Below are 25,485 nucleotides of genomic sequence, written 5' to 3' on the forward strand. Positions count from 1 at the left end.
AACCAATACATGTGCTTAGGAGCTAAACATGTTAGCCTAGGTAAGGATAACACTAGAAATACCAACCCTAGGATTAACGCTTCTAAAGTTAAGGAAAACCTAGGTAGAAATCCCAAGAAGACTAGACACATACATGCCTAGGAATATCTCAAGAGAAAATGACAAATTAAAACTTGAGGTATTAGAGAGAGAAAATCAAGTCTTGAGGTCAAGACTTGATAATTTAGAAAAGACTTTTAAAAACATGGAGAAGTCATCTCTAGGGTTTAAGAGTCAAAAACTCAAGTCCAAGGACAAGAAAGGTTTGAGTCACAAACCTAAGTCCCAAATGGTCAAGCCCACTTACCACAATGTTCCATTCGATTATGGAACAAAACCTAGGGCTAGGAAGACCATTACCAAGGTTACAAGGGGAGTCACCCCTATAGTTGACCTTGACGAGACCCAAATGACCAAGGCTTCAAAGCCTAAGAGGGCCATTAGGAGGGTTGCTAGGGAAGTCATCCCTAGTGAATATTTAGTGAACCCAATGAGCTCAAATAGGTATTGGGTTCCTAGGAGCATCTTCTCTACCCCATAAATGGGTTAGAGAGTGTCAACTCCAATAAGAAGGGTAGTTAACCCAACTTTGAGGAAATTGACACTCAAGGAGCATTTTCAAGGTTTTGTGAACCTTTGAAAATGAAAAGGAATTATCGTTTACTCCTTGAAGAGTAAATTGTGCCATATTTGAAAATATCGATTTTAATCTTATTTGGCACAATTTAAGAAAACCTAGAGAAATACCATAATTGGGATTTTGGTTTTCTCTTAGGGATATATGGGCAATCTAGGGTTAGATTTTAAGTTAGCAAAGGCTAAGGATACTTAGATAGGGAATTTAGGTATTTTATTTGTACTAACTTGCCATGATTGGTTGCCATATGCCATGCCATGACATCATATTTATTTTATTATCATTTGAAATGTTATGATAATGCTTAGGTTATCTATATGTCATGTTTATTTAAGTTTTCAAACTTTATGCCATGACATCATGACATTGGCACATGTTTTTACTTATGATATCATTTTATGCCATGTCATCATCTCTTGCATTAATAATCAATGAAATTGATTTAAGGATGAAAAACACATTTTGATATTGAGATCAAATTTGTGTTTAGAAAATGCATGAGACCTTAGTCTAAGATACCTAAACCCATATCTCACATCAACATTGACTTGGATGTGTTTGATACACTTTAGATGTATGTGAGATATTAGGATCATGAGTTAGGATCAAGGTGCATAGTTTTTGTACCTAGATGAGCCTAATTCAAGAAATGAAGGATCATAGGGAAAGCTTGTGTACAAGTCATGTACATCTAGCCCTAAGATTATGGTCCTAAATTCAAATGGTTTTAAAAGCATTTTAAAATTGATTTGAAAAACCTTGATGAAGCTTTCCTAGTGATAGCATTCATCATTGAACATTGTGATACAAAATTGACTTAACTTTGAACTATTTCAAAGTTTTCAAATTTTGTATCAAAATTTGAAAATGGAAACTATTTTCATAGAAAATTATTTTTCCATGATAGTATATGTTATGAGGAATGTATCCTCAAAATTTTACAATTTTTCAAATTTTCTGGAATTTTCTAGGAATTTCTGAATTTCGGGAAGGAAATTTCAGAAAACTGACTATCAGAGTCTGGATCGGTCTGGGGACCGATCCAGGTAAGTTCTGATCGGTCTGCGGACCGATCCAGTGAGTTCCTGTAGCACGAGTGCGATCTGGTGAAGGGCTGATCGGTCTGGGGACCGATCAGAGCGTGCCAGTTTCTGATTTTCAGCTGTTGGTCTGAAATTTCAGCTGGAAGTTGGGTTTTGTGGATTACTAAAGTTTTGAAACTCTCCAAGACATTGTTGGTGCAATAGTCAAGGGGGAGTTGACCTTTAGGGGGAGTTTTTACCTAATTGTCAAGGGGGAGTTGACTTTTAGGAGGAGTTTTTTACTCCTTAAGACTTTTGAGGATTAGTGATATGGGATTATCACTAAGTTGATTGTTGAGTTTAGTATCAAGGGGGAAATTAAGAGTTTCAATGAAAGGTATGGGACTTTCATTAGGAAGAAACTCTTGACCTTGATACCCTCCTTTTTTTTTCTTGTTGATGTGTGTCAAAAAGGGGAGAGTGTTCATTTGAGAATTATTTGGAGAACCCAAGTTAGGTTATCGGGTTAACCTAAGCTAGGGAAAGAATGTCAAGGAATGTTCAAGAAAAGAACATTGAAATTCTTTTTGATGTGTGTCAAAAAGGGGGAGAATTAGGTTATCGGGTTAACCTAAGGGGAGAATGTCCAGAGAATGTTCAAGGAAAGAACCTTGGACATTGGAAGATGGTTGGAAAACCTAAGTTAGGTTATCGGGTTAACCTAACTTGATTATGAGTTTTGTCCAACATCAAAAAGGGGAGATTGTCTTAGGTCAAGGTTGACCTGGTTGACCCGACTCGAGGTGACTTGACTCGAGTTGTATTTTGATGTTTGACTTAGGAAGATTGTCAGTGCAATCTTAGGTTGACCTAGTTGAGTTGCATGTTGATGTTTTACACTCGGAAGAGAGTTCCATTCTTGATGTTTGACAAGAATAGGTGTTTGGAGATTGGGTGCAACCTTAGGTCAAGGTTGACTGGTTGACCTGATTCGGAAAAGTCCAAGCAGGGCGCGCGAAAAGTCCAAGTATGGAGACTTGGCACGGAAAAGTCCAAGTATGGAGACTTGCACGAAAAGTCCAAGTATGGAGACTTGGCATCGGAAAAGTCCAAGTATGGAGACTTGGCACGAGAAGTCCAAGCAGGAGCTTGGCACGAGGGAAAGTCCTAACTGGATGTTAGGCGGTGAAAGTCCCGTGAGTGAAGCCGTAAAGGGGAAAGTCCTAATCGGGATGTTAGGCAATGTGGAAAGTCCCGTGAGTGAAGCTGCAGTGAGAAAGTCCTAAGGATGTTAGGCGGAAAGTCCCGCAATGAAAGTCCTAACCAGGGCTTGGAAAGTCCCGTGAGTGAATGAGAAAGTCCTAACTGGATGTTAGGCAGTTGGAAAGTCGTGAGTGAAGCCGGGCAGGGAAAAATCCAGATGGATCAAGGGTGATCGACATCCGGTGATGGGAAGTCCAAGTAGGTCATAGGAGTGACCGGATACTTGACAAGAGAGGAAAGTCCTAGTGGGTCAAAGGAATTGACCGGACACTTGGTGAATTCGCGGTCAAGGAGTGACCAGATGCTAGGAATGAAGTACCAACAGTCGAGGTTGACCGAATGTTGGTTTGAAGGCTTGGGACTTGGCTTGGGCAAAACCAAGTCATTAGTTATCTCGATCGGAGCACCGCATCATGGCGATCTGATCCGTGGACCGATCAGAGCTTCGACGGCCGTGGCGACCGATCGAGACGGCGTCGCGAAAGGGAGCCGAGTTGGGATCGGTCCGGACCGATCCGATCGGTCCACGATCGACGTAGTACGCATGTATGTTCGCTACCGATCGCCTATCGGTCCACGCATCGATCAGAGTTCAGCTGCTGACGCAACGCCAGTTTCTTCACCGCCTTCTTCGCAGTATAAAGGGTCGAGGCCGCACTCTTCTTCTTCCACTACCGCGATGTGCCGCTCGTGCTGAGCTTTGTTGAGCTCTTCTTAAGCTTCGCGTGAGCTTCATTCCACGATCGGATCAGCTGCCGTGAGTTGCTTGTTGGCATCCGTCCGTGAAGTTGTTGCTTCATCCGGGACTTCAGTCACGAGAAGGCAAGCTAGTGTTGTTGTATTCATATTGTCTTGTATTTCTTGTTGTATCTCGTGTACTCTTTGCTTGCTGTTGCAAGATTTTGTGGCGAGGTTTCTCCACCCAGAAGGAGTATATTTTAGCCGGGTTTACGGGGATTCATCCACCGACGGATTGACAGGGCTCGTCCACCTTACGGACACGCCGAGGAGTAGGAGTATCATCTCCGAACCTCGTACATCGCTGTGTTAAGGTTTGATATTCTTCCTTTCGTTTCTAGTTTATTTTTCCGCTGCGCTAACGAAGTGTAGGAAGAAACGCGAGCGATTTGGGGTCGGCTATTCACACCCCCCTCTCTAGCCGTACGAAGGATCCTAACAGACATTTGACAACGGTTTTTATCCGTTGTTGTATATATGCTCAAAATTTGGCTACGAAGGATACGACAACAGTTTAAAACCGTTGTGGTGGCTAATTTCAACAACAGAAATAAACCGTTGTAGTAGACTCTTTTTACAACAGATATAAACTGTTGTGGTAGTTAATATTTACTCATTTTGCTTTTTTTTTACAACAGTTTTAATATATTTTATAACGGATAAAATCGTTGTCTTTTATCACTTTTTTCAAAAAAAAATTCGTTGTGGTTTACATAGTTTTTACAATATTTTTAACTGTTGTCTTTAATGTTCATTAATACCAAACAACCAATCTTATGTTACTATAAGCAAACCACCAATACAAAACTAAATATTTACTACTGTAAAATACCGGAAAATAGAGAATAATAATAAGGGAATTTTTCAGAATTTTTGGAAATTTTTCGGAGCTCGTACGGGCGAGTTAACGGGGATAAGAACGGGGCCCAGGAAAAGCCTGTTTAGGCTACCTATTTAAGCAAAGAAATGTTTATTTTATATTTCCTTTTTCTTTTTCTTTCTTTTTCTTTCTTCTTTATTTCCCTCTTCGCCGTTTCTTCCTCCCCGCGCGCCGACGCCATTTGCCCTAACCGTCCTCACCGAGCCGCAAACCGCAGATGCCTCTGCCGATTTCCTCCTCCATCCTCCCGAGCTCTTCATCCTCCACTCGACGACGCCACCTTGCTCCGCCACCTCGCCGAGACGCGCGCCGATTTCCATTCTTTTCCGACCACACCACACGAGCGCCGGCCGATTTCTCTTTTTGCCCTAGCCGACCAACACTGTGCTTGGCTGACGCCGACACCCTCTTCCTCTCCTCTGCCCGACGCCGCCGCCGACGACGCCGGGGAACAGAGAGCCGACCAACTCCCTCACCCCTGCGCTCACGCCACAGCCGACGCCTCTCCTTTCCCGAACTCTCCTTCCTCCTCTCTCTGTTCTCTCGCGGACGAGTTGAAGCCGACAGACCTTCGGCTATCTTCGACGTCACCTGAGGAGGAAGCCCCCTGAGCTCAGATCCATCGACAGCCATAGAGCGTCGACCACCCTTCCTCTGCCCTAGCTTCACTCAGCGCCGCTGCTTCTTCGATTTCGTTGTTGCTGACGTGCCGGCACTGAGTCTTGATACGTTGTGCCCTAGCACCGATCTGCCAGCCGTCTAGTGCCAGCAGCCACCTTTGTATCGGCCTGAGTCTCTGGTATTAGGGTTTCCAACAGCAGCTTCATCGGGTTCTTGGTCATCGCAGGCAATTAGAGGAAGAGGTAAGGTGCTTAGGTTGTTCTGGAAAGTTGGTTGTTGTTTGGATGTCGATTTCTTGAGCTTCATTTTGATCCAGACAGTGCATTGCAGGGCGTTTCTTGATTTCCAACAGCTACCTCTGTCCCGACAGCAAGTTGTCTTTGCTATGGATTTGTTGGGCTATGGATTAAGGTAAGAAGTAGGGAAATTGGTTTGTATTGTTGATGAATTAGGTATGGATTGAATTGGAGATGATATGGATTACTAGATGGTTAGGATATCACTAGTGGATTCATGATTAGTGTGATTGAATGGTTAAATGTAGGTTTTGATCTTAGATGTAGATCATGGTTGGATTGATTATAAAATGTGGAGTGTCTTGGAAAGATTAAAGGATTCATGGATGATTTGATTAGGGTTTTCCCTAATTAGGTTGAGTTGAGATTTAGCTAATTGTTGCAAATGTAATTTACCTAAATTATAATCATGTGATTTGCAGGACTTTGATTCGAGACGAGTATCTCGATTGTCGAATTGGACCATTTCGATTGGAGGCGGGTACTTTGACTTATGTCTTTTGATATGCATAATAATGTGTTTAACATATAGCATGATTGTGTTTTCCATTTGTTTCGGTTGGTCACTACATGATCTATTACATGTTTGCTTGTTTACTCGTTATGCACTGCATGTTATTATTTACCTGATCATACCTGCTTTATAGGTAGTGACACAACCATATGATACATTATGTTCAGGACCTAGGGTTTATTTGATACCCTATCTGTTTGTGTACCTTCCATCTGATACATTGACTTGTGGTACACCTTTTATTTATGTATGGATCTTGCTATGCTATTCATGATATTGCCATGTTTAGTGTCATGCATCATCTTGCTTGATTGCATGCTGTGCGATTGTCTGCTCCATTATTGTTGAGCGCATCGCCAGTTACATGTATCTGTACACACCACCACTCATGGGTTAGTGGTATATCAGATAGGTGTGTGGCAGTTCTGCTGTTTGGCTCCGTTGGTCTGGTGACTCAGCGTGCCGCTCTGTTTGGCTCCATTGGTTTAGTGTAGCAGCGTGGCAGTTGGACTTTGTTTGGTTCCGTTGGTCCGCTCGGGTAGTGTGACTCGGCGTGGTAGCAGTAGATTCCTCCCCGTCATCGTATCGAGAGAGAGCATTACGCTCCCCCATTTATTATTTCGGGTAGGAGTATGTGTGTACTCGACAAGATCCCGTCCACTCGGTCACCATCGAGTGCGGTGATGTCAGTGCAGTTGTCACGCTCTACCCACTTGACTCACCATTGTGTGAGATGGTGATGGTGTCGGGGTGACCATGTCATTGGCATCATATGCATGATGCATTTATTGCTTATGTTTGCTGCATTTACTTGTCGATTTATATGGATGCATGATTGACATGCATACAGATTATGACACCCTCGGTTTTGACCTGTTACCCTTTATACCTTGGTCCGGGTTAGTATGCCTTTTCTCCTGCATTCCTCGTTGCATTTACCTTTCTTGTATCAGGCGCATAATTAGTGCTAGTTGTTATATTCTTTATTATGCATATCGGTTGTTACGTGGCGTTGGACTCACCCGCCTCCGTTGTTATTTTCGGTTGTTGCCAGAGGCGGTTCGATCGCTAGTCCCCACTGCACGTAGTGCTAGTCCTCTGCAGACCACGAGTTGTTATTTTAGTTTTCTCTATCGGACTATGTCTTAATCTTGTATTGATTTTACTTATGGATCTTGTATGAATTCTTATCGTTAACGGACTTTGGTATGGTTTGAATATGTTTTACTCCATGCCTGCCTGGACGATAGAAGAGGTGAGTTTGTCGGATTTGAGCTTTACGAGTGTAGTTGAGTAGGGTTGTTTTCGAGTCATCGTATTACTGTTCTATTTGTTTACTACTTAACTGCGTGGTTGTGTCAGCCAGAGGATGAAATTGATATTAACTGCGTGGTGATTGTTTTATTATTGTTATTATTCCAACCGCATGTGACTGAGGTATATGATGCTGTAGAAAAGTTTCAGATTGTCCGCCGTACAGGGGAGATGCTGCCGAAATTTCTTCGGACAGAGACTCCTCCGGGGCGTGACAACTACATTAAATCCAAAATACACATCCATATATAATTCATCTTGTAGCCACACATATACAAAATTATACAAAATGAGTTGTTACTCATCAAAATACACATGTTTTCCATTACTGTTCTCCATATACATTAAATCACATGTTTTCCATTTGTTGTTTTCTATATGGCTTTTAATTTACAAATTAGCAAGGCAAGCTACATCCTAACAAAGCTCACTTCTTGCATCAAAAAAACTCAAGCCTCACGAATTGCCCGACCTACAAAAGAAAAATTCAACAAAACTTATAAAATTTCATAATTCCAAATTATAGTCTACATGACAACATGAATTCTTGGAAAATAAACAATACAAGGAAACATGCCATTTTATACTCGAAGTTGCATGTTTGAGGTCGTTATAGTCAAAATTACTATAAATATGACTACCAAAGAATAAGAGCAACTAAAAAACTACTTTCATCCAGTTAGGGAAAAAACAGACAATTGCAAATTTTCCTCCTTCTCTTATGTTTTCAACTAATGATTGGTTTAAAGAGGATTTTTTACAACTTTATCAAGTTTTACATTGACTCAAACTTATGACTACCCTTGAACATAATCTTTGAGTATCTATTTGTATATGTTGCAGAACTGTTAGCCACTGCTAGAAGAAATGGAGAAACTCTTCCAACTAATGTACTCCATGTGACTCAAGCAGCCTTATTGAAATATGGTTCTAATAATAATAATAATAAAAAAATCCTCTCTCAATCAGCTGCATTCATGAGTAACACATTGGAAGAGGAATATCAAGGTTGTGTCTGAAAGGAAAAGAACTCTGGTATTCACAAAATATAATTTAACCGTCAGTCCTTGCATAATGCAGAAACAACTAAATAAGCGTCATGTAACATCAAATGTTAGAATGAGGTATTGGGCAAAGGTATGTGTATAATTTATTTCATGGAACATCAAATGTAGAAACAGAGTTTTTTTTCCTTCAACCAAACATTTAAAAAAAATAGAAATTTCCAAAGCATGACATAACTGCCCAAATTTGCGTTGGATATAGATACTTGGATAATGACACTCAAACAGTGACACTAAGAGTGAACAATCACTAATCCTATTGAACACATGTACAATTTGTAAAAATAGCCATGATAGAGATTGCGATCGTACTCATGTGAACTATATCAAGTCCAAGTAACATAGACATGGAACATTTGTAGCACTGACACCATATTCAACCACACAAGTATTATCATACTAGAGATTTGAATGAACATTAGTTATCAAATTTCGTAAACAGTAAGCAATAGAGTACTAGCCTTGTATGCTAAACTTGTTGAATGTACAATATCTCATAAGAAAGTTTACCTTTAATGCTATAACAATAATCACATCCAAAGAGAATACACAAATCAATGAACTGATCCATAGTGAGTCTTAGCTCTTCAAGAACCTGAAAAATAAGGATGAGAATAAATATAGTAATTCAATTAGCAATAAGCAGAATAAATATACCTTTGAAACGTCAGATTCCATCACAGAGATTTTTTTGGAACTAGGATCCATTAAATGACGGAGAAACCTTGGTACCCCAAAAGTTAAAGTATCCATGTTTTCTGAGGCAACCACAAACACCTAGAGATTGATAACAAACAAATACGTTTAGGATATTAAAGTTAAAAAAATAAAATAGAATGTGTTACATTGCATCATTTTACCTTGTCACTTTTGCAAAGAGCTGCGCATTGAGCTTCTGCTTCACAGGGTGCCTTTAGATCAGAAAGATGAGTTTAGCTTCTAAAACTAGAGATCCAATACTTGTATATTAAGCAATTGCATGCAGCTTTAGGAAATATTTACAAGAGAAAGTAAAATTGTGTCATTGTTAGTTCAAATTCTTGTACCAAGGATAAAGAATTCAATAAGTGAAAGTGGACTAGTTTACCTCAATAGTAGGCACACCCATTAGTCTTAAGAGACGTTTACAATCTTCATTATGTTGCTTAGTTACCTGTGAAAAAAACTCTACAGTCATCTACTGGAATCAAATTCTTCAAGAAAGTAATTTGAAAGTTTAAAATATATTTAAAGAAACTCTATGGTACATATGAAGAAAATAGATAATCAGCATGCTAACTTTATGCTGATTGCATCATAATCAATAAGATCCTCATGATAATTTCCAATAAAATAACAATATCAAAGATTACCTTGACAGTTCTTTTGTTGTACTTTTCAATTCCCTCCAGATCACCAGTCTATAAACAACAAATGTAACCAAGACAGCAAAAGAATTTCTAGCACACTAAAGAGTCCCAATAAAGGTACTTGTTATGCACAAGCATTGACCTCAATTGTTGTGTTCAGATCGTTAGTTGCATCTTTCCTCTTTAAATATCTAAAGAATAAAATAAGCTTAAAGATTATCATTATCTTGCAACAAAAAAAAAAGGAGGGAGACAATGACAAAACTATAAAGACTAGCCTTTTGGCAAGTTCTTGTTTCTTCAGCTCTGGAGGTTGACCATCAAATACATATCTGGCATAAAAAAGATGATAATAAAATATGGTGGCTGAATGAGAAACAAAATGATATTTAGACATGCAAATGGACTTACACTAGCTCGATACCTGCTTCTAATAATCTGATAGTTTGATTGAACATCCCTTGCAAATGACTTATCGACCATACAAAATGTCAAGAGTTAGAAGAAGAAATAAAAAGTCCAACTCAAGCATAGATTTTTCAATGAACTCTGCAAATTCTTTCCTAATTCCAAGAAGTCCTCGAGAATCACTATATGCACTTGATTGCTCGAAAGAAAGTTGAGATTCTTATCAGAATGACTAAAACAATATTTACTCATCAACATGAAAAAAATAACAAGGCTTGCAGATGATGTTTTGGGTTTGTTACATATAAAGATACAACTAAAAACTGGAATATGACACAAATGTTATGAAAATGCCAACATAAAAATTGCTTGGGTTACAAATGCACAAACAAGTACAGAATACATTCTTTTCCAGATCACCGTTAACAAGAGGAAACAAGTTGCAAAGCAGTTTAGCTTGAGAAACAGATTGCATCAAAAAGGAAACGGTTTAAGTGTGTGAGTTGAAAATTGTAGGAATATGTGAATACCTAAACCACCCGAATTCAATGAAAGATAATGTTTAGCTCTTGCAATGATATCTACTGGGAATAAAAGCCCGACATTAGGGTCATCCAATAGAAATGGAGCTTGGCACAATGCTACCACCTGGAGAATAGTATAGGTAAAAAATTACACCATTAAAAAGAGAAATCTAATGGAAAATGTCTCTTTATCTCAGGGAGCACAGAGAAGGAGAAATTGCTCCATGTACAAGGAATTTTTGACTTGTGAAGATGATTTTTTCTCACTGAGTTCCTCAAGTCAAGCAATAGAGAAGAATGATCAACACTTTGATACAAGTAGTTTTTAAGAAAGAATAAAGAGAAAATGGAAACCTGATGGGGAAATGTTAGTGGCTTCTATCCGAGAGCATGAGGGTTCTCGACATTTGTGAAAATAATCTGCAAACAACAAAAAAAAAACCAATCTCATGGAAAGTAAGTCCAACTTGTATCTTGTTTCTTAAGAATAAATTACAAGGGGAGTGCATTATTATAACCTCAAATTTTAATCTCACAAGTGGCATCCCAACAAGCTAACAATAAAAAGAATCAAAGGCATATGTGCACTTCATATCTTGATACAAGCAATAAAGCAAACATATACAGTGCTAAATAACCCAGGAAGATATCTTCAACCAGATAACAAGAATGGAAAAAAAACAATCAAAGTCAGATCTTTCAGGAATCGAAATAAGAGTCTCTTTCAATAAAATTTATTCTATTTAACTCAAATCATGTTGTGGCACAATCAACGAAAATTGTGTATGAGAAAGCATCACAACCTTCTTCCCCTCCTTCTGCAACTCCGAAGCCCGCAGGTAAAGCTCCCCTCTGACAGCATATGCAACTTTCTTCACATTCTCATTCAGCGACTCATAGTCCAGCGGCTTCGGCGCCATCCTAATACTAATTAATGATTTAAAATCAGAACTTCTTATCTTAATACTGACTAAACAACAAAAGGAGTATAGAAGAGGTCACATGCTAATTTTATGGTGGAAAGCGGATCAAACTTACTTGGACATCAAAGATTCTGCTGCCTTCTCCAGGCATGGAAAAATTAGCCTATTTTAACTGAAACTTGTTGACTCTCTTTGTTAGAAAATGGGCAGTCTTCTTGGAGCATATAATGTAGAAATATGCATCTTCGACTCTGCTGTAGTTCTATAGACATGAACAGAAACAACAATAAACAAGGATGTCATGGCTAAAATCCTGATGCCTTTGCAGTCTGCTATAGACCCTGCAGAAGAAGCTTGCTTACATGCGAAACAGACATATGTTTTCATGTTCTTCTTTGATCTAAGAAGTCATTAATAAACACTAGAGGAACAAATTTCGTGGAAAATGACCGCCATATTCAATTAATGATACGATTAAGATGATTTGGTGAATTATTTTAAAAAAACGATCCTAATTTGATTGAATCTGAAGCAGAGGAAACCTTAATCGAAGGAAAAAAAGATCGAGCGCAGACCTGGAACTCAGAGGTGTGGTACAAGCTCATAAACAAGCGGAGGGCACTGGCCTGGAGGAGCAAAGGCTGCGGCTTCCCGCCGTCATCCTCCTCGCCTATTCCCAGCGGTGCGAAGATGTCGTGCGTGTCGCTGTATACGGAAACAGGTTCGAAGAACCCTCTGCCAAGGCCAGACGACGAAGTGACGGCTTGCGTCCTGGAGAAGGTGATGAAGACCGCGTCGTCACTCCTGTCAATGACGAAGTTGGCGCTACCTGCATCGGCACGCAGGCAACGGGTCCAGGCTTGCGCCAGAAGAGGGGAAGATGCAAGGAGCGCACCAAGGACATGGCTCATCTCGAACCTTTAGGAGGCAAAGGTAGACAAATCAAGAGTGAGGGTGATAATGAGAGAGAGAGGAGAGCACACCGTCGTGGAAGAAGATCCAGCGGTCGACGGGATGGCGTGAAGAGATTGTATGGGGAGAGGGAAAGAAAAATGGCTTAGGGTTTGGGAACGCGAAGGGGAAAATAAGGCACCGAAAATATTTGCAGAGAGAAGGAAAGGAAAACTACAAGGGCAAATGACGAAAACGAATATAGTCAAAGACAAATGTCTTATCAAAACTGTTGTCGTAGCCCCTAAAAACGCGCTTAAAGACAACGGTTTAGAAAACCGTTGTAAAAAGTGTTGTTGATTTAAAAAGAAGTCGCTCAATGACAACAGTTTTCACAAAATTGTTGTCTTTTATATTTAATGGGGAGTTCAAAGACAACGGTTTTGATAAAAATCGTTGTCTTTGAGCAAATACGCAACACTTTCTCTTAAAACCGTTGTCGTAGGGGTGTTGTCTTTTAACATTTTTGTTGTAGTGGATGCTAGAGGATGAGCTGAAGAAGCTCAAAATCTCCGGCGGGTCGTCTTCCTCTCGGGGACCGTCCTATGCCGAGCTCCAGGCAGAGCTGACCAAGACGAAGGGACTGTTGGAGGTCGAGCAGAAGAAATCGGTTGATCAGGCGCATCTGTTGGGCCAGTTCGAGAAGCAGGTCAAAGCGTTCGACCACAAGATAGAGCTAGCGACTACTCAGAAGAATAGTGCCATCGTCGATCTGGATGCGAAGAACGTAGAAGCCCGAGCCCTGGAGTAGCGGGTGAAGGAATTGGTTGACCTGTTGGACGTCGAGAAAAAAGGTCGCTCGGCGAAGGTGGTAGCTCTCAAGAAGGAAATGAAGACCCTCCAAGATGCACTTGAGGCTTCCCGGGCTGCCCTCAAGGAGTATCAAGAGGCTGAGCCGAGCCGTTTCGCTGTAATGAGGCAAAATTACATTCATTCGACCGAATTCATTCAGAAGGTCTGCGACCGGCTCGTCCTCGCCTTTGAGCTGGCCATCACTACTACGACGGATCATCTGAAGGTCAAGGGTCACCTCCCAGAGTCCATGACCATCCCCGTCCGGGAATGCGCCGTGCTCCTCCGCACCATACCTAAACATCTTTTTAACTATCTCGAGTAAGGTCCCAGTGTTCGTGTAATCCCTCCGCTCGGCCGGAAAACTTTATTTTCAATGAATCTATCTTGTTTGCTTTCTCTCCCTGTTAGTATGCTTTTTCTGGTTGGTGTAAATAGTCATGTGACTCGATAGGTGCCATGCCAGAGGGTCATGGTTCTTTCCTTATCCCTGAGATTTATGGTTGTCACTTGTCCATCACTAAATGTCGGGCCATATCGTAGCCGCTTGACGGTCTTCAGGCCGGGAGGTTCATAGTTGTCGGTTCGACTCTGGTGTTTAACGTCGCCGCTCGAAGGTCTTCAGGCCGGGGGGTTCATAGTCGCCAATTCGACTCTGGCGTTTAACGTCGCCGCTCGACAGTCTTCAGGCCGGGGGGTTTATAGTCGCCGGTAAGACTCTGGCGTTTAACGTCGCCGCTCGACGGTCTTCAGGCCGGGGGGTTTATAGTCGCCGGTTTGACCCTGGCGTTTAACGTCGCCGCTCGACGGTCTTCAAGCCCGGGGGGTTTATAGTCACCGGTTCGACTCTGGCGTTTAAGGTCGCCGCTCAACGGTCTTCAGGCCGGGGGTTTATAGTCACCGGTTCGACTCTGGCGTTTAACATCGCCACTCGACGGTCTTCAGGCCGGGGGGTTTATAGTCGCCGGTTCAACTCTGGCGTTTAACGTCGCCACTCGATGGTCTGATGGAGCTTGGCCGTTCGACGTGAAATTGGTATACCTTCGTGTTTCATGATTTCATTCCTGCAGTCAAAAGGTGCCACAGAATGGAAAATATGTAAAATGAATTACATTGGCACATCTTTCACCTAGCTCGGTACGGCTGGAGATGGTTAGCGCTCCAGGGCCGTTCTAGCTTCCGTCCATCTTCATCTTCCAGGTAGTAGTCGCCCGATCGGAGCTTCTTGATGACCTTGAAGGGACCAACCCATGGAGACTTCAACTTGCTCACATCGCCGACCGACTTCACCTTTTTCCATACTTGGTCGCCAACTTGGAATGCCCTGGGGATCACTCGCCTGTTGTAATTCTGCTTCATTCTCTGTCGGTACGCCATTAGCCGAATGACTTCTTTGGCTCGCATCTCGTCTATCAAGTCCAACTCTAGCTGCTTCCATTCGGTGTTATTATTGTCGTATCATCGCACCTGATCAGACTCTATTCCGACCTCCACGGGAACGACAGTCTCACCTCCATATACCAACTGGAAAGGCGTAACTCTCGTTCCCTCCTTTGGGGTTGTGTGGATCACCCATAGTCCACGCAGGTACCTCCGACACGGTCGAGCCGAACCTGAAGAATACATAGGATTTCCCAATTGGCGACTTTCGCTTGCCCGTTGCTTTGTGGGTAGGCCATGGAGGTGAAGTGCTGCTGAATGTCGTATCCCTTACACCATTCTCTAAGTTGTTGGCTGACGAACTGCCGATCATTGTTGGACACGAGCCTTCGTGGGATGCCGAACCGACATATTATATGCTGCCAGATAAATTTCTTGACCATCTGCTCCGTTATTTTTGCCAGCGGCTCGGCCTCGACCCATTTGGAGAAATAGTCCACTGCTACAAGTAAAAACTTCCGCTGCCTGGTCGCCATAGAGAAAGGTCCCACAATATCCATGCCCCATTGATCACTACAACAAAATCCCTCATAGACATCAGTGGAACAACAACAGTTTTAAGCAAAAATCGATGTCTTTGAGTATTTTACACCGGTTTTTTCAAAAACCAATGTCTATGAGCTCAGATTTTAGCTCATAGACATCGGTTTTTTAGGCGATGTCTTTGACCGCCCTTTTTTTCGTTAATAGACACCGATTTTAACAACGATTTTTAAAATCCGGTGTTAATGAACTAAAATAAAATATTTTAATTTTACCACAAGCCAAAATTTACAACACTGTGAAGTTCCCTCCAAACCTAAACTTATATCGGGCTGTCCACCGTATGCAAAATTTAATTTTCTCATCTTGATTGCCTTCTCATGGATCTCTAGGGTTTTTCAGCAAATCTCACTGCCCCGTCACCTTGTTCATCGTCTTCTAAGGGGCGCCATCTGTGGCTTGAGGCGTTCCTCGCCGACTTTGATCACTCTTTGGGATCATCCTGTTTGTGGCATCTTCCTGGATCTCCGATTGCATCTGAGTTATTTGTTTGGGTCGTTTGATGGACTTCGAGCAACCAGATTGGTACGGAAACAGGAGGGGCTACCAGCGGGCGGGGCCGTCTCAGGTTCCAGACAGAAGCAACACGGTATGCTTCCACTGGCAGGCGGGGCGATGCAGCCGTCACCCGTGTCCCTTTCTCCATAGCGACCCACCGCAGACCGTGCTCGCCGATGGCGCTGCCAAGCGGGGGCACTTGCAAGGCCACGTGTCTAGAAATATTGCCTCTGCGGGTGCGCCGCCATCCAAGTGGGGTAAGGGTCGAGCGGGTGGCAAGGCTCCCGACAAAATCTGCAATTACTTCCTCGCTGGAAATTGTAGTTTCGGAGATAAGTGTAGGTTCCTGCATTCGTGGTTCATGAGCGATAGCTTCTCTCTCTTGACCCAACTCCAGGGGCATCAAAAGGTGGCTCTTTTGGTTTCTTTTGCTTCACTTGCTTTTGGTGGCTGATAGTCTGAATATTCTAATAGGTAGTGACTGGTATCGCTCTGCCTTCAGGGTCTGATAAACTCTACTCTTGTAGCAAGGATGAGTCTGTTCGTGTTTGGGATACTCAAACTGGGAAGGTATTGATGCTCTTCAAACTCCTTTACTACATCGATAAAGGAATCACATAGTGCCTGACTCTTGCAATTTTGTGGAAGTGCGTTGGAGCCATCAATATGGGAGGTGAGGTTGGATGTATGACCAGTGAAGGTCCTTGGTTATTTATTGGAGTTGTGAATGCTGTCAAGGTCAGAGCTCTTAGAATATGTTACCATCATGTCATATAAGGAAATGGAGAAATGGATTTGTTTGTATGCTGGTTCAGGCATGGAACACACAAACAACAACAGAACAAGGCCTTGATGGCCCTGTCGGACAAGTTTACGCTTTGACCGTTGGTAATGGTATGCTATTTGCTGGAACACAGGTGCTTCTTTTCTGTCTAACATTATTTGTTATACCTTTATTTTAGTGCGTGTTGTTCATTTCATGATCTCCATACATCATGTGATGTACATTTTGAATGTTTTCAACTATGCCTTAACTTTGTGCAGGATGCACGAATATTGGTGTGGAAATTTAGTGCTGCTGGGAATGTCTTTGAACCAGCTACTTCTCTTTCTGATCATCGGCATGCAATACTTTCTCTAGTTGCAGGGGCCATGAAGCTTTACTCAGGTTTTATTATTATGTGATGCATTTTTTTCTCTTTTTTTATTTATTTACTAAAGATATTTGTTTGTGTAGTTGACATACCAACTAGGCCTAAAATGGAGGAATGGATGTTTGAGCTATGTAAATTCAAAGTGGCGTCAGTATAAAACTCACCTCACCAGGACATTCATCCAACCAAATAGAAATAATCCGAAGCTTCTCAACAAGGTACCTCAAGGGCATTGCATTTCACGTGAAGATTGGAGTAGTTTTGTGATTAATCGGATGTCTGAAGATTTTATAGTAAGTTGTTTAAGCTGGTCTTTTTTAACTCTAGTTGATATATGTGGTTATAATTCATCTATCACTATGTAGAGGAAAAGTGAACTACAAAGTCAAAGAAGCAAGGCAAACTTATACCCTCATCGTCTTTCTCGAAAAAGGATATGCGGGTTTGTCTGAAGAAATAGTAAGTATTTAGTTAACATTAAATTCCTACTTATGGTTGTCATAGTTGGTGTTGAGTACGTTGACTTCATGTGATTTTTTGCTTACAGTCCAGTGTTTTATGTGATGACGATGAGATAAACAGAGTCATCCTCTGGAAGAGAGGGCGGCTCAACAAAGCTGGGGAATTTATTGGCGATGAGTTGAAGCAAACAGTGAATAAGATTGTAAGCAAAAGTATACATAAATTGCTTATTTTGTACATATATGATATATGTATATATTTAAAGTTATTGTATTTGGATGCATGACAGGATGATTATATTGTCCAAAAGAAGGATGGTAAGATGCCCTTTACCAAACCATTTGAGGATATTCTCACGAAGGCCTTGAATTCTAACGAACATGGTGGACGTGTGAGAGGCATAGGAGCAAATGCCACTCCATCATCCTTCTTCAAGCTTGCTAGAGGGAAGGTGCAAATTGATAAGGCTGCCTATGAAAGGCAACAGAAAGAGTTTAAGGAGGCAAAAGCTATGCTTTCTGACCAAGGTGACAGAATAGAAAAATTGGAAGCAATGGTGTTGAAACTTTCTGGTCGAGAATTTGAGAGTGAGGAGAAGGGTAGCTGCTCAGTTAAACCACAATGCCTCCTCGATATAAAACCTGAAGTTGAATGTCATAGGCGCCTCTCAAATGAAGGCCTAGAAGAACATGATGATGATGATGTGAAAGTTATTGAGAAGGATTCGACTTTACAGGTTAAATATATATTTCACGTTGATATTATTATCCCATCATTAGTATCTAATGAATCTTGTAAAGCACTATATGTTGAAGATTCATGAATTGTTTGTCTTATAGGGAAAAACAGTGATGTTGTTATTGTAGCCTAACGATAAGACTGTTGCATATGAGACAATTGTCTCTGTTAATGGACCTGGCAACTTTATTGATGATGTTCCATTACCCGTGAATTGCATGAGGATTGCCATTGATAAAGCAATTGATCAATCAGCACCACTGCCTGTTGCAATCCCGTCTGCATGTCAGAGTATTGGGGATGCTGTAGGTGGCCATGTGGCTTGGCCTGTGCACTTAATCAGCATGCGGGGTGAGGTAAATGTGATAAAGTGTTGTCTAAATTTTGTGTACATTTAAAGTATGTCACATATCTAATATATATATGGTTGCATCTACATATGTAGAAGACCAGGAAGAAAAAAGTTGACAACAGACAAGAGAAGTCTAAGTTACAATCGTCCAATGTGCCAAGACCCTTACACATCTTATATAGTTATTTTCAGCGTCTTGATGAAACAGAGAATGTGATTTTGGAATTAGTTCCTGATGTATTTGGCATGGAACGCACAGTCCATGTTAATTGCGATGACATATTTCCCTTTTGTGAATTGAAGCCAATCACAGACACTTGCATAGTTGTGTATATGTGGTAAGTTTTCAATTGAATTGGACTTTATTTATGTGTTTCATTAATTTAGATTTCATCATTTTTTTGGGATATTTTCCAATTGTAGGCATCTATATAGAAAGATGCAGGAAAAGATGTTGCTGCAGGATTTTAGATTGGTGGATCCAGTGCCTGTGGAATATGTACCATCAAGAAATCAGAATAGAGATTTCATTCAAGAACAGTTGAATAAAAGGGCTTGTTACTTAAGCAGTAGGCTAATTGGTACCTCATCTGGTCAATTGGTTGTTGTGCCATGCAACGTTGGGTGAGTAAGAATAACATTATATATCACTCTCACTTGCATATTTTGAGAACTTGCAAGATGCATATATGCACTAATTATATTTCTTTGTGTAGTTTTCATTGGATTTTGACTATCATCAATGTTGAGAAGGAGATTATTTTTTTGTTGGATCCTCTTAGTCACCACATTCGTGATCAAGATTGGAAATATGTTGTCAACATGTAAGTTTTTTGGCTTCTTTTCTTACCTTTGTTGAAACATGTATGTATTTTGATGTGGCAATACAATTCCCACGGGTTATATGCATGAAGGGCCTTGAAAATGTATAATGCGGAGGCTGGAAGGAAAGGGAAAAAACAATCAACATGGGTAGTTGTCAAGGTATGTCCTTTTGATTAACAACTGTTTCACTATCCTTGAAGGAGTTATTCCAATATTTCTTTTCTAACATAGGCTCCTCAACAATCGGATGCGGAACAATGTGATTTTTATATCATGCGATATATGAAAGATATAATTAAAAATTTTGGAATTGACCACAAGGATTCACTTCCAGCAATGGTAATAATACAATATATTCCATTTTGCATATAAGGCCTAAAGATAATTTGTTGCATTTTCCAACACTGTTTCAGTATCATAATTGATACAAACTCATTGATTTTGATTGATTATGAACGTCTCTTAGCTTTTGAGATCTTGCTGCTGCTATGCTTTTCCCCTGGTGCTTGATGTGTTTCTATGTTACAATGATTTTTTTGTGAACAACCGGATGCTTTTCCCCTGGTGATTTTGATCATTTCTATGCTTTTCCCCTGGTGCTTGCTATGATTTATTTGATACAAACCGGATGTTATGCTTTTGTTACAATGATTTTTTTGATACAAACCAGATGCTATGCTTTTGTTACAATGGTGCTTGCTATGATTTTTTTGATACAAACCGGATGCTATGCTTTTGTTACAATGATTTTTATAGCTTTTGCTTCTTATTGTATTATGTCTATTAGCCATGTGTATACAAAGATCACAGTTGCATTCTTGCTTATGAGATTTGGAAGATGGCATCAGAGGTAGTACAATAAATAGTATATGTCTTCATCAGAGGTAGCTTTGTTCTTCTATGCTTCCTTCACTGGATTTGTTGTGTAGTCATATTTCTTTCTTCAACCATTATCATGCCTAGTAATTTGTTGTATGATGCTGTCGGTTCTTATCAATCTGTACACTTGAATTAGAATGAGCAAATTATCTATGTTATATTCTAAGCAACATATACTAAGTGTCATATATGAAAATTTTAGATTCTATGTTATATTCGTTATCTTCCACATCAGCCTTTAAAAACTCAGTATTCTATTTTATTTGATACATGTACACATTTGTTTTAGTTATTTGACATATGGTGGATTATTGGGTCTTGATCATGAATTAACTTTGTATAAAGTATTGTAGATTATCTTTGTTGCAAGTATCAATTAGAAAGGGACTTTCTTTGGTTTAGATATTTTGCATTCCAAATTTAGTTTATTGGTAGTTCTCAACCCAAAATCAGATCACTGAAAAGCTTTCAAAATGCTTGATTTCCAGCTTTCAAAATTGCATCTTTAGACTGGCCTCGTTAGAGCTAGAGCAAATATTTGGAAAAGAATAAATAAATCAAAATTGCATCTTTACCATTTTCAGCTTTCAAAATTGCATATTTACCATTTCCAGCTTTCAAAATTGCATCTTTACTAATATATTATTTATGTGTTTTTACAGTTTACAAATCTCAAGTACTCCAGAGTTGAAATTGATGAAGTGCGGTTCGAGTGGGCTGAATGCATGCTAGATTACATCTGAAGTGCGGTTCTACCTTGATGTGTTGTTAAAAGAATGTTCTACCTTGATTTTGATATCTATTAGCTAGCTTTTGATGTAAAAAGAATGTTTGGGTATTTTATGGATAGTGTTGTAAGAAGATTATTTATATAATTTGTGAATATTTATGTATTTTATGGATATTGTTGAATGAAAAATATTTGTGTAATTTGTGAATATTTGTGTATTTTTTTTTATTACTGTCTGTTTTTCATTGTTTCGGAAATCAAATTTGTGCTGTTAAAAAATATCCATATTACATCGGTTTTCCACCGCTGCAAAACCGGTGTTATTAACTAATATTACATCGGTCATTTACCGCTGCCAAAACTGGTGTTATTGACATACAATATTACATCGATTTTACACCGTTGATGAAACGGTGTCGTTAAGTGATACTACACCGGTTAATAACTGATTCGAAGACTGGTGTCGTTAAGAGATACTACACCGATTTTAACCCGATGTCTAAAATGGCAGACCTTTTACATTGGCTTCATAGACATCGGTCGAAAATGAAAAAGACACTGGTGGAAAACCGATGTCTATGAGGATTTTTGTTGTAGTGGATCGAACGGGCAGGATACCGTGGACGCCTTCATCTCCTCCATCGGCCGATGGGTGAAGCTGTGGTATTTCTGACAAGAAAGGCACGTGGTGACGGTCCGAGCGACATCTTTCTAGAGAGTTGGCCAAAAGTGGGTTCCTTGCCAACGAGCGGCCGCCCGGGTGTCCTCCACAAGACCTGTGATGCATTTCTTTTAATATATATTCCGTGTCCTCCGAGCTGATGCACTTTAGTAACGGACGAGAAAAAGCTTTTTTATAGAGCAGATCCCTGATGAGGGTGAACCGACCAGCTCTCTTTCTTAGCAGTCGGGCCTCTTCCCGATCGAAAGGCGTAGCTCCCAATCTTAAAAATTCCATGATCGTCGTCCTCTAGTCGCCCAGGAACGCGAGGCCTTCCATCTTGTCGATGTGAGCCACTAAGGACACTAGCTCGATCGGTTGTTGGATGACAATCGGCGATATTGCACTTGCAAGTTTAGCCAACTCATCCGCTACCTGGTTCTCTGCTTGGGGGATTTTCTGTATAGCAACTTCACAGAAGTTGGCTTTAAGCTTTTCAAAGGCCTCCGCGTAAAGCTTGAGCCTTGCGTTGTTTATCTCGAAAGCTCCTGAGAGTTGCTGGGCGGCAAGCTGAGAGTCTGAGTAGATCGCCACTCGGCTCACTCCCACATGTCGAGCGGCCTGCAAGCCAACTATGAGGGCTTCATACTCTGCTTCATTATTGGTTGCCCGGTATTCCAACGGGATGGACAGATACATTTGTTCTTCTTGAGGAGAAAGCAATAGGATACCTATGCCACTCCCGAGCCGGGTGGATGACCCGCCCACATATACTCTCCAAAAAGCTTCGGGTTCGGGATTCTGCACTTCGGTGATGAAATCTGCCAAGGACTGCGCCTTAATCGCTGTGCGGGGCTGATACTGGATATCGTATTCACTGAGTTCGGTGGTCCACTTAATTAGCCGCCCGGATGCCTCCGGGTTGAGGACTCTTCCCAGAGGGTTGTTCGTCATGATGATTATTGTGTGCGCGAGGAAATAAGGTCGGAGCCTCCGAGCGGCGATGACTAGCGCGAAGTCAAGCTTTTCTAGACCAGTGTAGCAGGACTCGACATCCTTTAGAATGTGACTCAGAAAGTACATCGGCTGCTCTCCACCATCTTGCTGCACTAACGCCGAGCCAACAACATGCTCGGTCGAGGATAAGTAGATGCGGAGCGGCTTGCCGGCAGTTGGCTTATATCTAATACAGGTAAAGAGTTTAGATAAACCTTTAATTCTTCAAACGCCTGATCATATTCTCTGTCCCACTAGAATTTGGTAGCTCGACGTAGAATCTTGAGAAAAGGCAGGCTCTGATCGGTCGTCCTGGAGATGAACCTGTTGGTGCGGGAAGCATCCGACGATCGAACCTAAGTTTTGATAATGACAAAGGATTCAAAGTTAAGGTGTGTGGTGATCTACCATGCTGAATGAGATTGCAGGAAAGTCCTAAATGTACTTAGGTAAAAGCCCTAACTGTGGTTAGGCAAGGTGAAAACCCTAGGGGGTGGTAACCCTAGGTGGGGGTGGTAACCCTATGCGAAAAGTCTTGGTGGGTCGAGTGCTTCAGGCAAAAGTCCTAGGGGGGTAACCCTAGGTGGAAAGTCCTGGTGTCGCGAACCAGGTGAAAGACTGGACCAGCCGGGAAGAAGACGTCCAGCAGAAAGTCTGGAAGCATCGAGCACCGAGCAAAAGTCTAGTCGATCTGGAGGATCGTACTGGCAACAGGTAAATCTCCTGATTGGAGTAGGTGAGGACGCGTTCCCCGTAGAAGGAACAGTAGGCATCGGGTTGACCTAGGGTTTCCGGTTGGAAATCCGAAGTCAGACCCGAACGGTCCGATGATTGTCAAACTTCATATTTATGATATTATATGTGCTAACTTTTGTTTTGCAGGATATGCTTGTGTTTTGGATCTAACATGTCTTGCAAGTACGAAAGAACAAGGTTAAGCCTCGGATAAACAGTGTCCGAGGCGCCTCCATGGAGCTTGGAGGCGCCTCAGGTGCAAAAGATGAGCTGGCTGCGAAGCAGGCTTGGAGGCACCTTGAAGGAAGCTCAAGGCGCCTTGGACTGGTGGATGAAGGCACCTTGGAGAGCAAAGGAGGTGCCTTGAACCTGATAAGGTTCGACCAGTTCAGCCCTTATCTCAACGTGTGACTCGGCCAGCATGGAGGCGCCTTGGATGGCTTTCAAGGCGCCTTGAACACCCTTTATAAGAGGGTCTCGACCAGCAGCTCAAGACAACTTTGCACAAGCAATCATTCTGCAACCTGCTGCTAACGAGACATTCCGACAAAGTCTCAACTAGACGCCGACAACTCGAAGCTTCAGATTTAGTCTTTTGTTGTCGGTATAACTGTTATTTTTACTGCTTTAAATTCTACTTAGTTTGTAATAGTTTTTACGAACTATAGTTGTTGCCCACCGAAAGCGGTCAACGACCGCGGGCCTTCGAGTAGGAGTCGAGATAGGCTCCGAACGAAGTAACTTCTTGTGTCTACTGTGTGTTTGTGCGTTTTACTATTTCCGTTGCATTATTACTCTGTTAGTTTTCCGTACGATTTACAAATTCGCAAAGTGAAAGCCACGAGCGCTATTCACCCCCTCTAGCGCTTCTCGATCCAACAATTGGTATCAGAGCGGGGTCGTTTTGAATCGGTGCAACCACCTTTCAAAATAAATTTTTCGTGGTATTTTTAGATTTTTCGGAGTCAGTTAGAATTTAGCTTTATAGCTATATTCTAATTCTTTTCTCGAATCGGTTTTTGCTCGAAGTTGGTGCAACACCACTCGAGTACGTTTTCTTTTAAATTATTCCCGCACTACTAATCCAAGACTCAGTCTTGGAATAGATTTTCGTTGTTTTTGTCGTGCAGAAGTTCAAATGGCCCAACAAGAGGATTTTAGCATCGTTTGTCCCCCGCATTTCACCGGAGAAGACTTCGGGTACTGGAAGGGGCGAATGGAAACATTCCTTAAAACCCAGTTCGAGACATGGATGATCGTCAAGACTGGACTACAACTCCCAACCGAACAACTTAGGGCTACATTTGCTAGCTTCACATTTAACCCTATCAAACCTAGATACCTAAATAGGCCCTTTTTTAGTCAGTTCTATCAACCATCGGTCCAGATGATAGAATACTATCAGCTGGACAAATTGGTTTACTGCAGTAATGCAGTAAATCATGATTTATGTGCACAGTTGTATCACAACCTTGAAAGGGTTGATGATAGTACATACTCCTCTAAAGTTGGTAGCACTGACATCCAGCTTACCCCTACTTTGTTACGTACAACCTTAGGGCTTAGAGCGTCAGAGTGTACCTTCCTGTGCTACCCCGGTAGGGATCTTCCATTTGGCGATCCCTACTCTCACATTATGTTAGACACGATCTATACGTATTTTTTGGGGGGGGAGAGACCACTCGGCTTGACTGAGTTCCGGTCAGTTTCTCTTAAAGTCCAGGACTATGTTATGTATAGGGTCCTGACAGCCTGCATATTGCCGATCTCATCTCGAGATGTCCCGAAGATGCGATCTTCACATTCATTCTTTCTATATGCCTTGAGTCATCGGTTGGACATTGATATAGCCTTACACATGTTCCAGAACATCATCTCAGCATCTAGTACAGTCACATCCCGTATAGTGCATATGCCCTACTACCATATTTTGACTTCCATCTTTTCGACCATCGAGGGTATAGATGTGACCAGAGGAACAGTTATCCCTTTAACCATATCCGACGAACTAGGGTCACGCAGTTGTAGACTAGCCCATGCTGAGGTCAACGCTGATGGAGTTCTAGCCTGGACAGGTCGACCACAGCCAGCCGCTGCCCCTATCGATCCAAAGGCCGAGGATATACCCGGTGAGGGT

The 25,485-nt window shown here is 41.5% G+C and overlaps 2 protein-coding genes across 3 annotated transcripts; one reads left to right on the forward strand and one right to left on the reverse strand.

Moving 5' to 3' along the window:
• Positions 1 to 8,782: 8,782 nt before the first annotated feature.
• LOC121968314 (flap endonuclease 1-A-like) lies at positions 8,783 to 10,415 on the reverse strand. Of its 2 annotated transcripts, none has more exons than XM_042518745.1 (8): positions 10,162 to 10,415; positions 10,016 to 10,069; positions 9,880 to 9,928; positions 9,741 to 9,788; positions 9,476 to 9,541; positions 9,249 to 9,299; positions 9,046 to 9,165; positions 8,783 to 8,983 (listed from the first exon to the last, which is right to left on the reverse strand). In XM_042518745.1, the coding sequence occupies exons 1-8, from the start codon at positions 10,218 to 10,220 to the stop codon at positions 8,858 to 8,860; spliced, it is 573 nt and encodes a 190-aa protein (XP_042374679.1). In that variant the 5' UTR covers positions 10,221 to 10,415; the 3' UTR covers positions 8,783 to 8,857. The 2 variants fall into 2 exon arrangements, with proteins under 2 accessions (XP_042374679.1, XP_042374680.1); XM_042518746.1 differs by having other exon boundaries at positions 8,785 to 8,983; positions 10,149 to 10,415.
• A 5,336-nt stretch (positions 10,416 to 15,751) lies between these two features.
• Positions 15,752 to 18,298, forward strand: LOC122054907 (zinc finger CCCH domain-containing protein 17-like). The gene is made up of 8 exons (XM_042616324.1): positions 15,752 to 16,225; positions 16,291 to 16,386; positions 16,465 to 16,554; positions 16,632 to 16,733; positions 16,861 to 16,984; positions 17,054 to 17,121; positions 17,518 to 17,622; positions 18,272 to 18,298. Exons 1-8 carry the CDS (start codon positions 15,821 to 15,823, stop codon positions 18,296 to 18,298), a joined length of 1,017 nt encoding a protein of 338 aa, XP_042472258.1. The 5' UTR covers positions 15,752 to 15,820.
• Positions 18,299 to 25,485: the final 7,187 nt, after the last annotated feature.

This window comes from Zingiber officinale, chromosome 3B (assembly GCF_018446385.1).
Source record: "Zingiber officinale cultivar Zhangliang chromosome 3B, Zo_v1.1, whole genome shotgun sequence".
Lineage (NCBI taxonomy): Eukaryota > Viridiplantae > Streptophyta > Magnoliopsida > Zingiberales > Zingiberaceae > Zingiber > Zingiber officinale.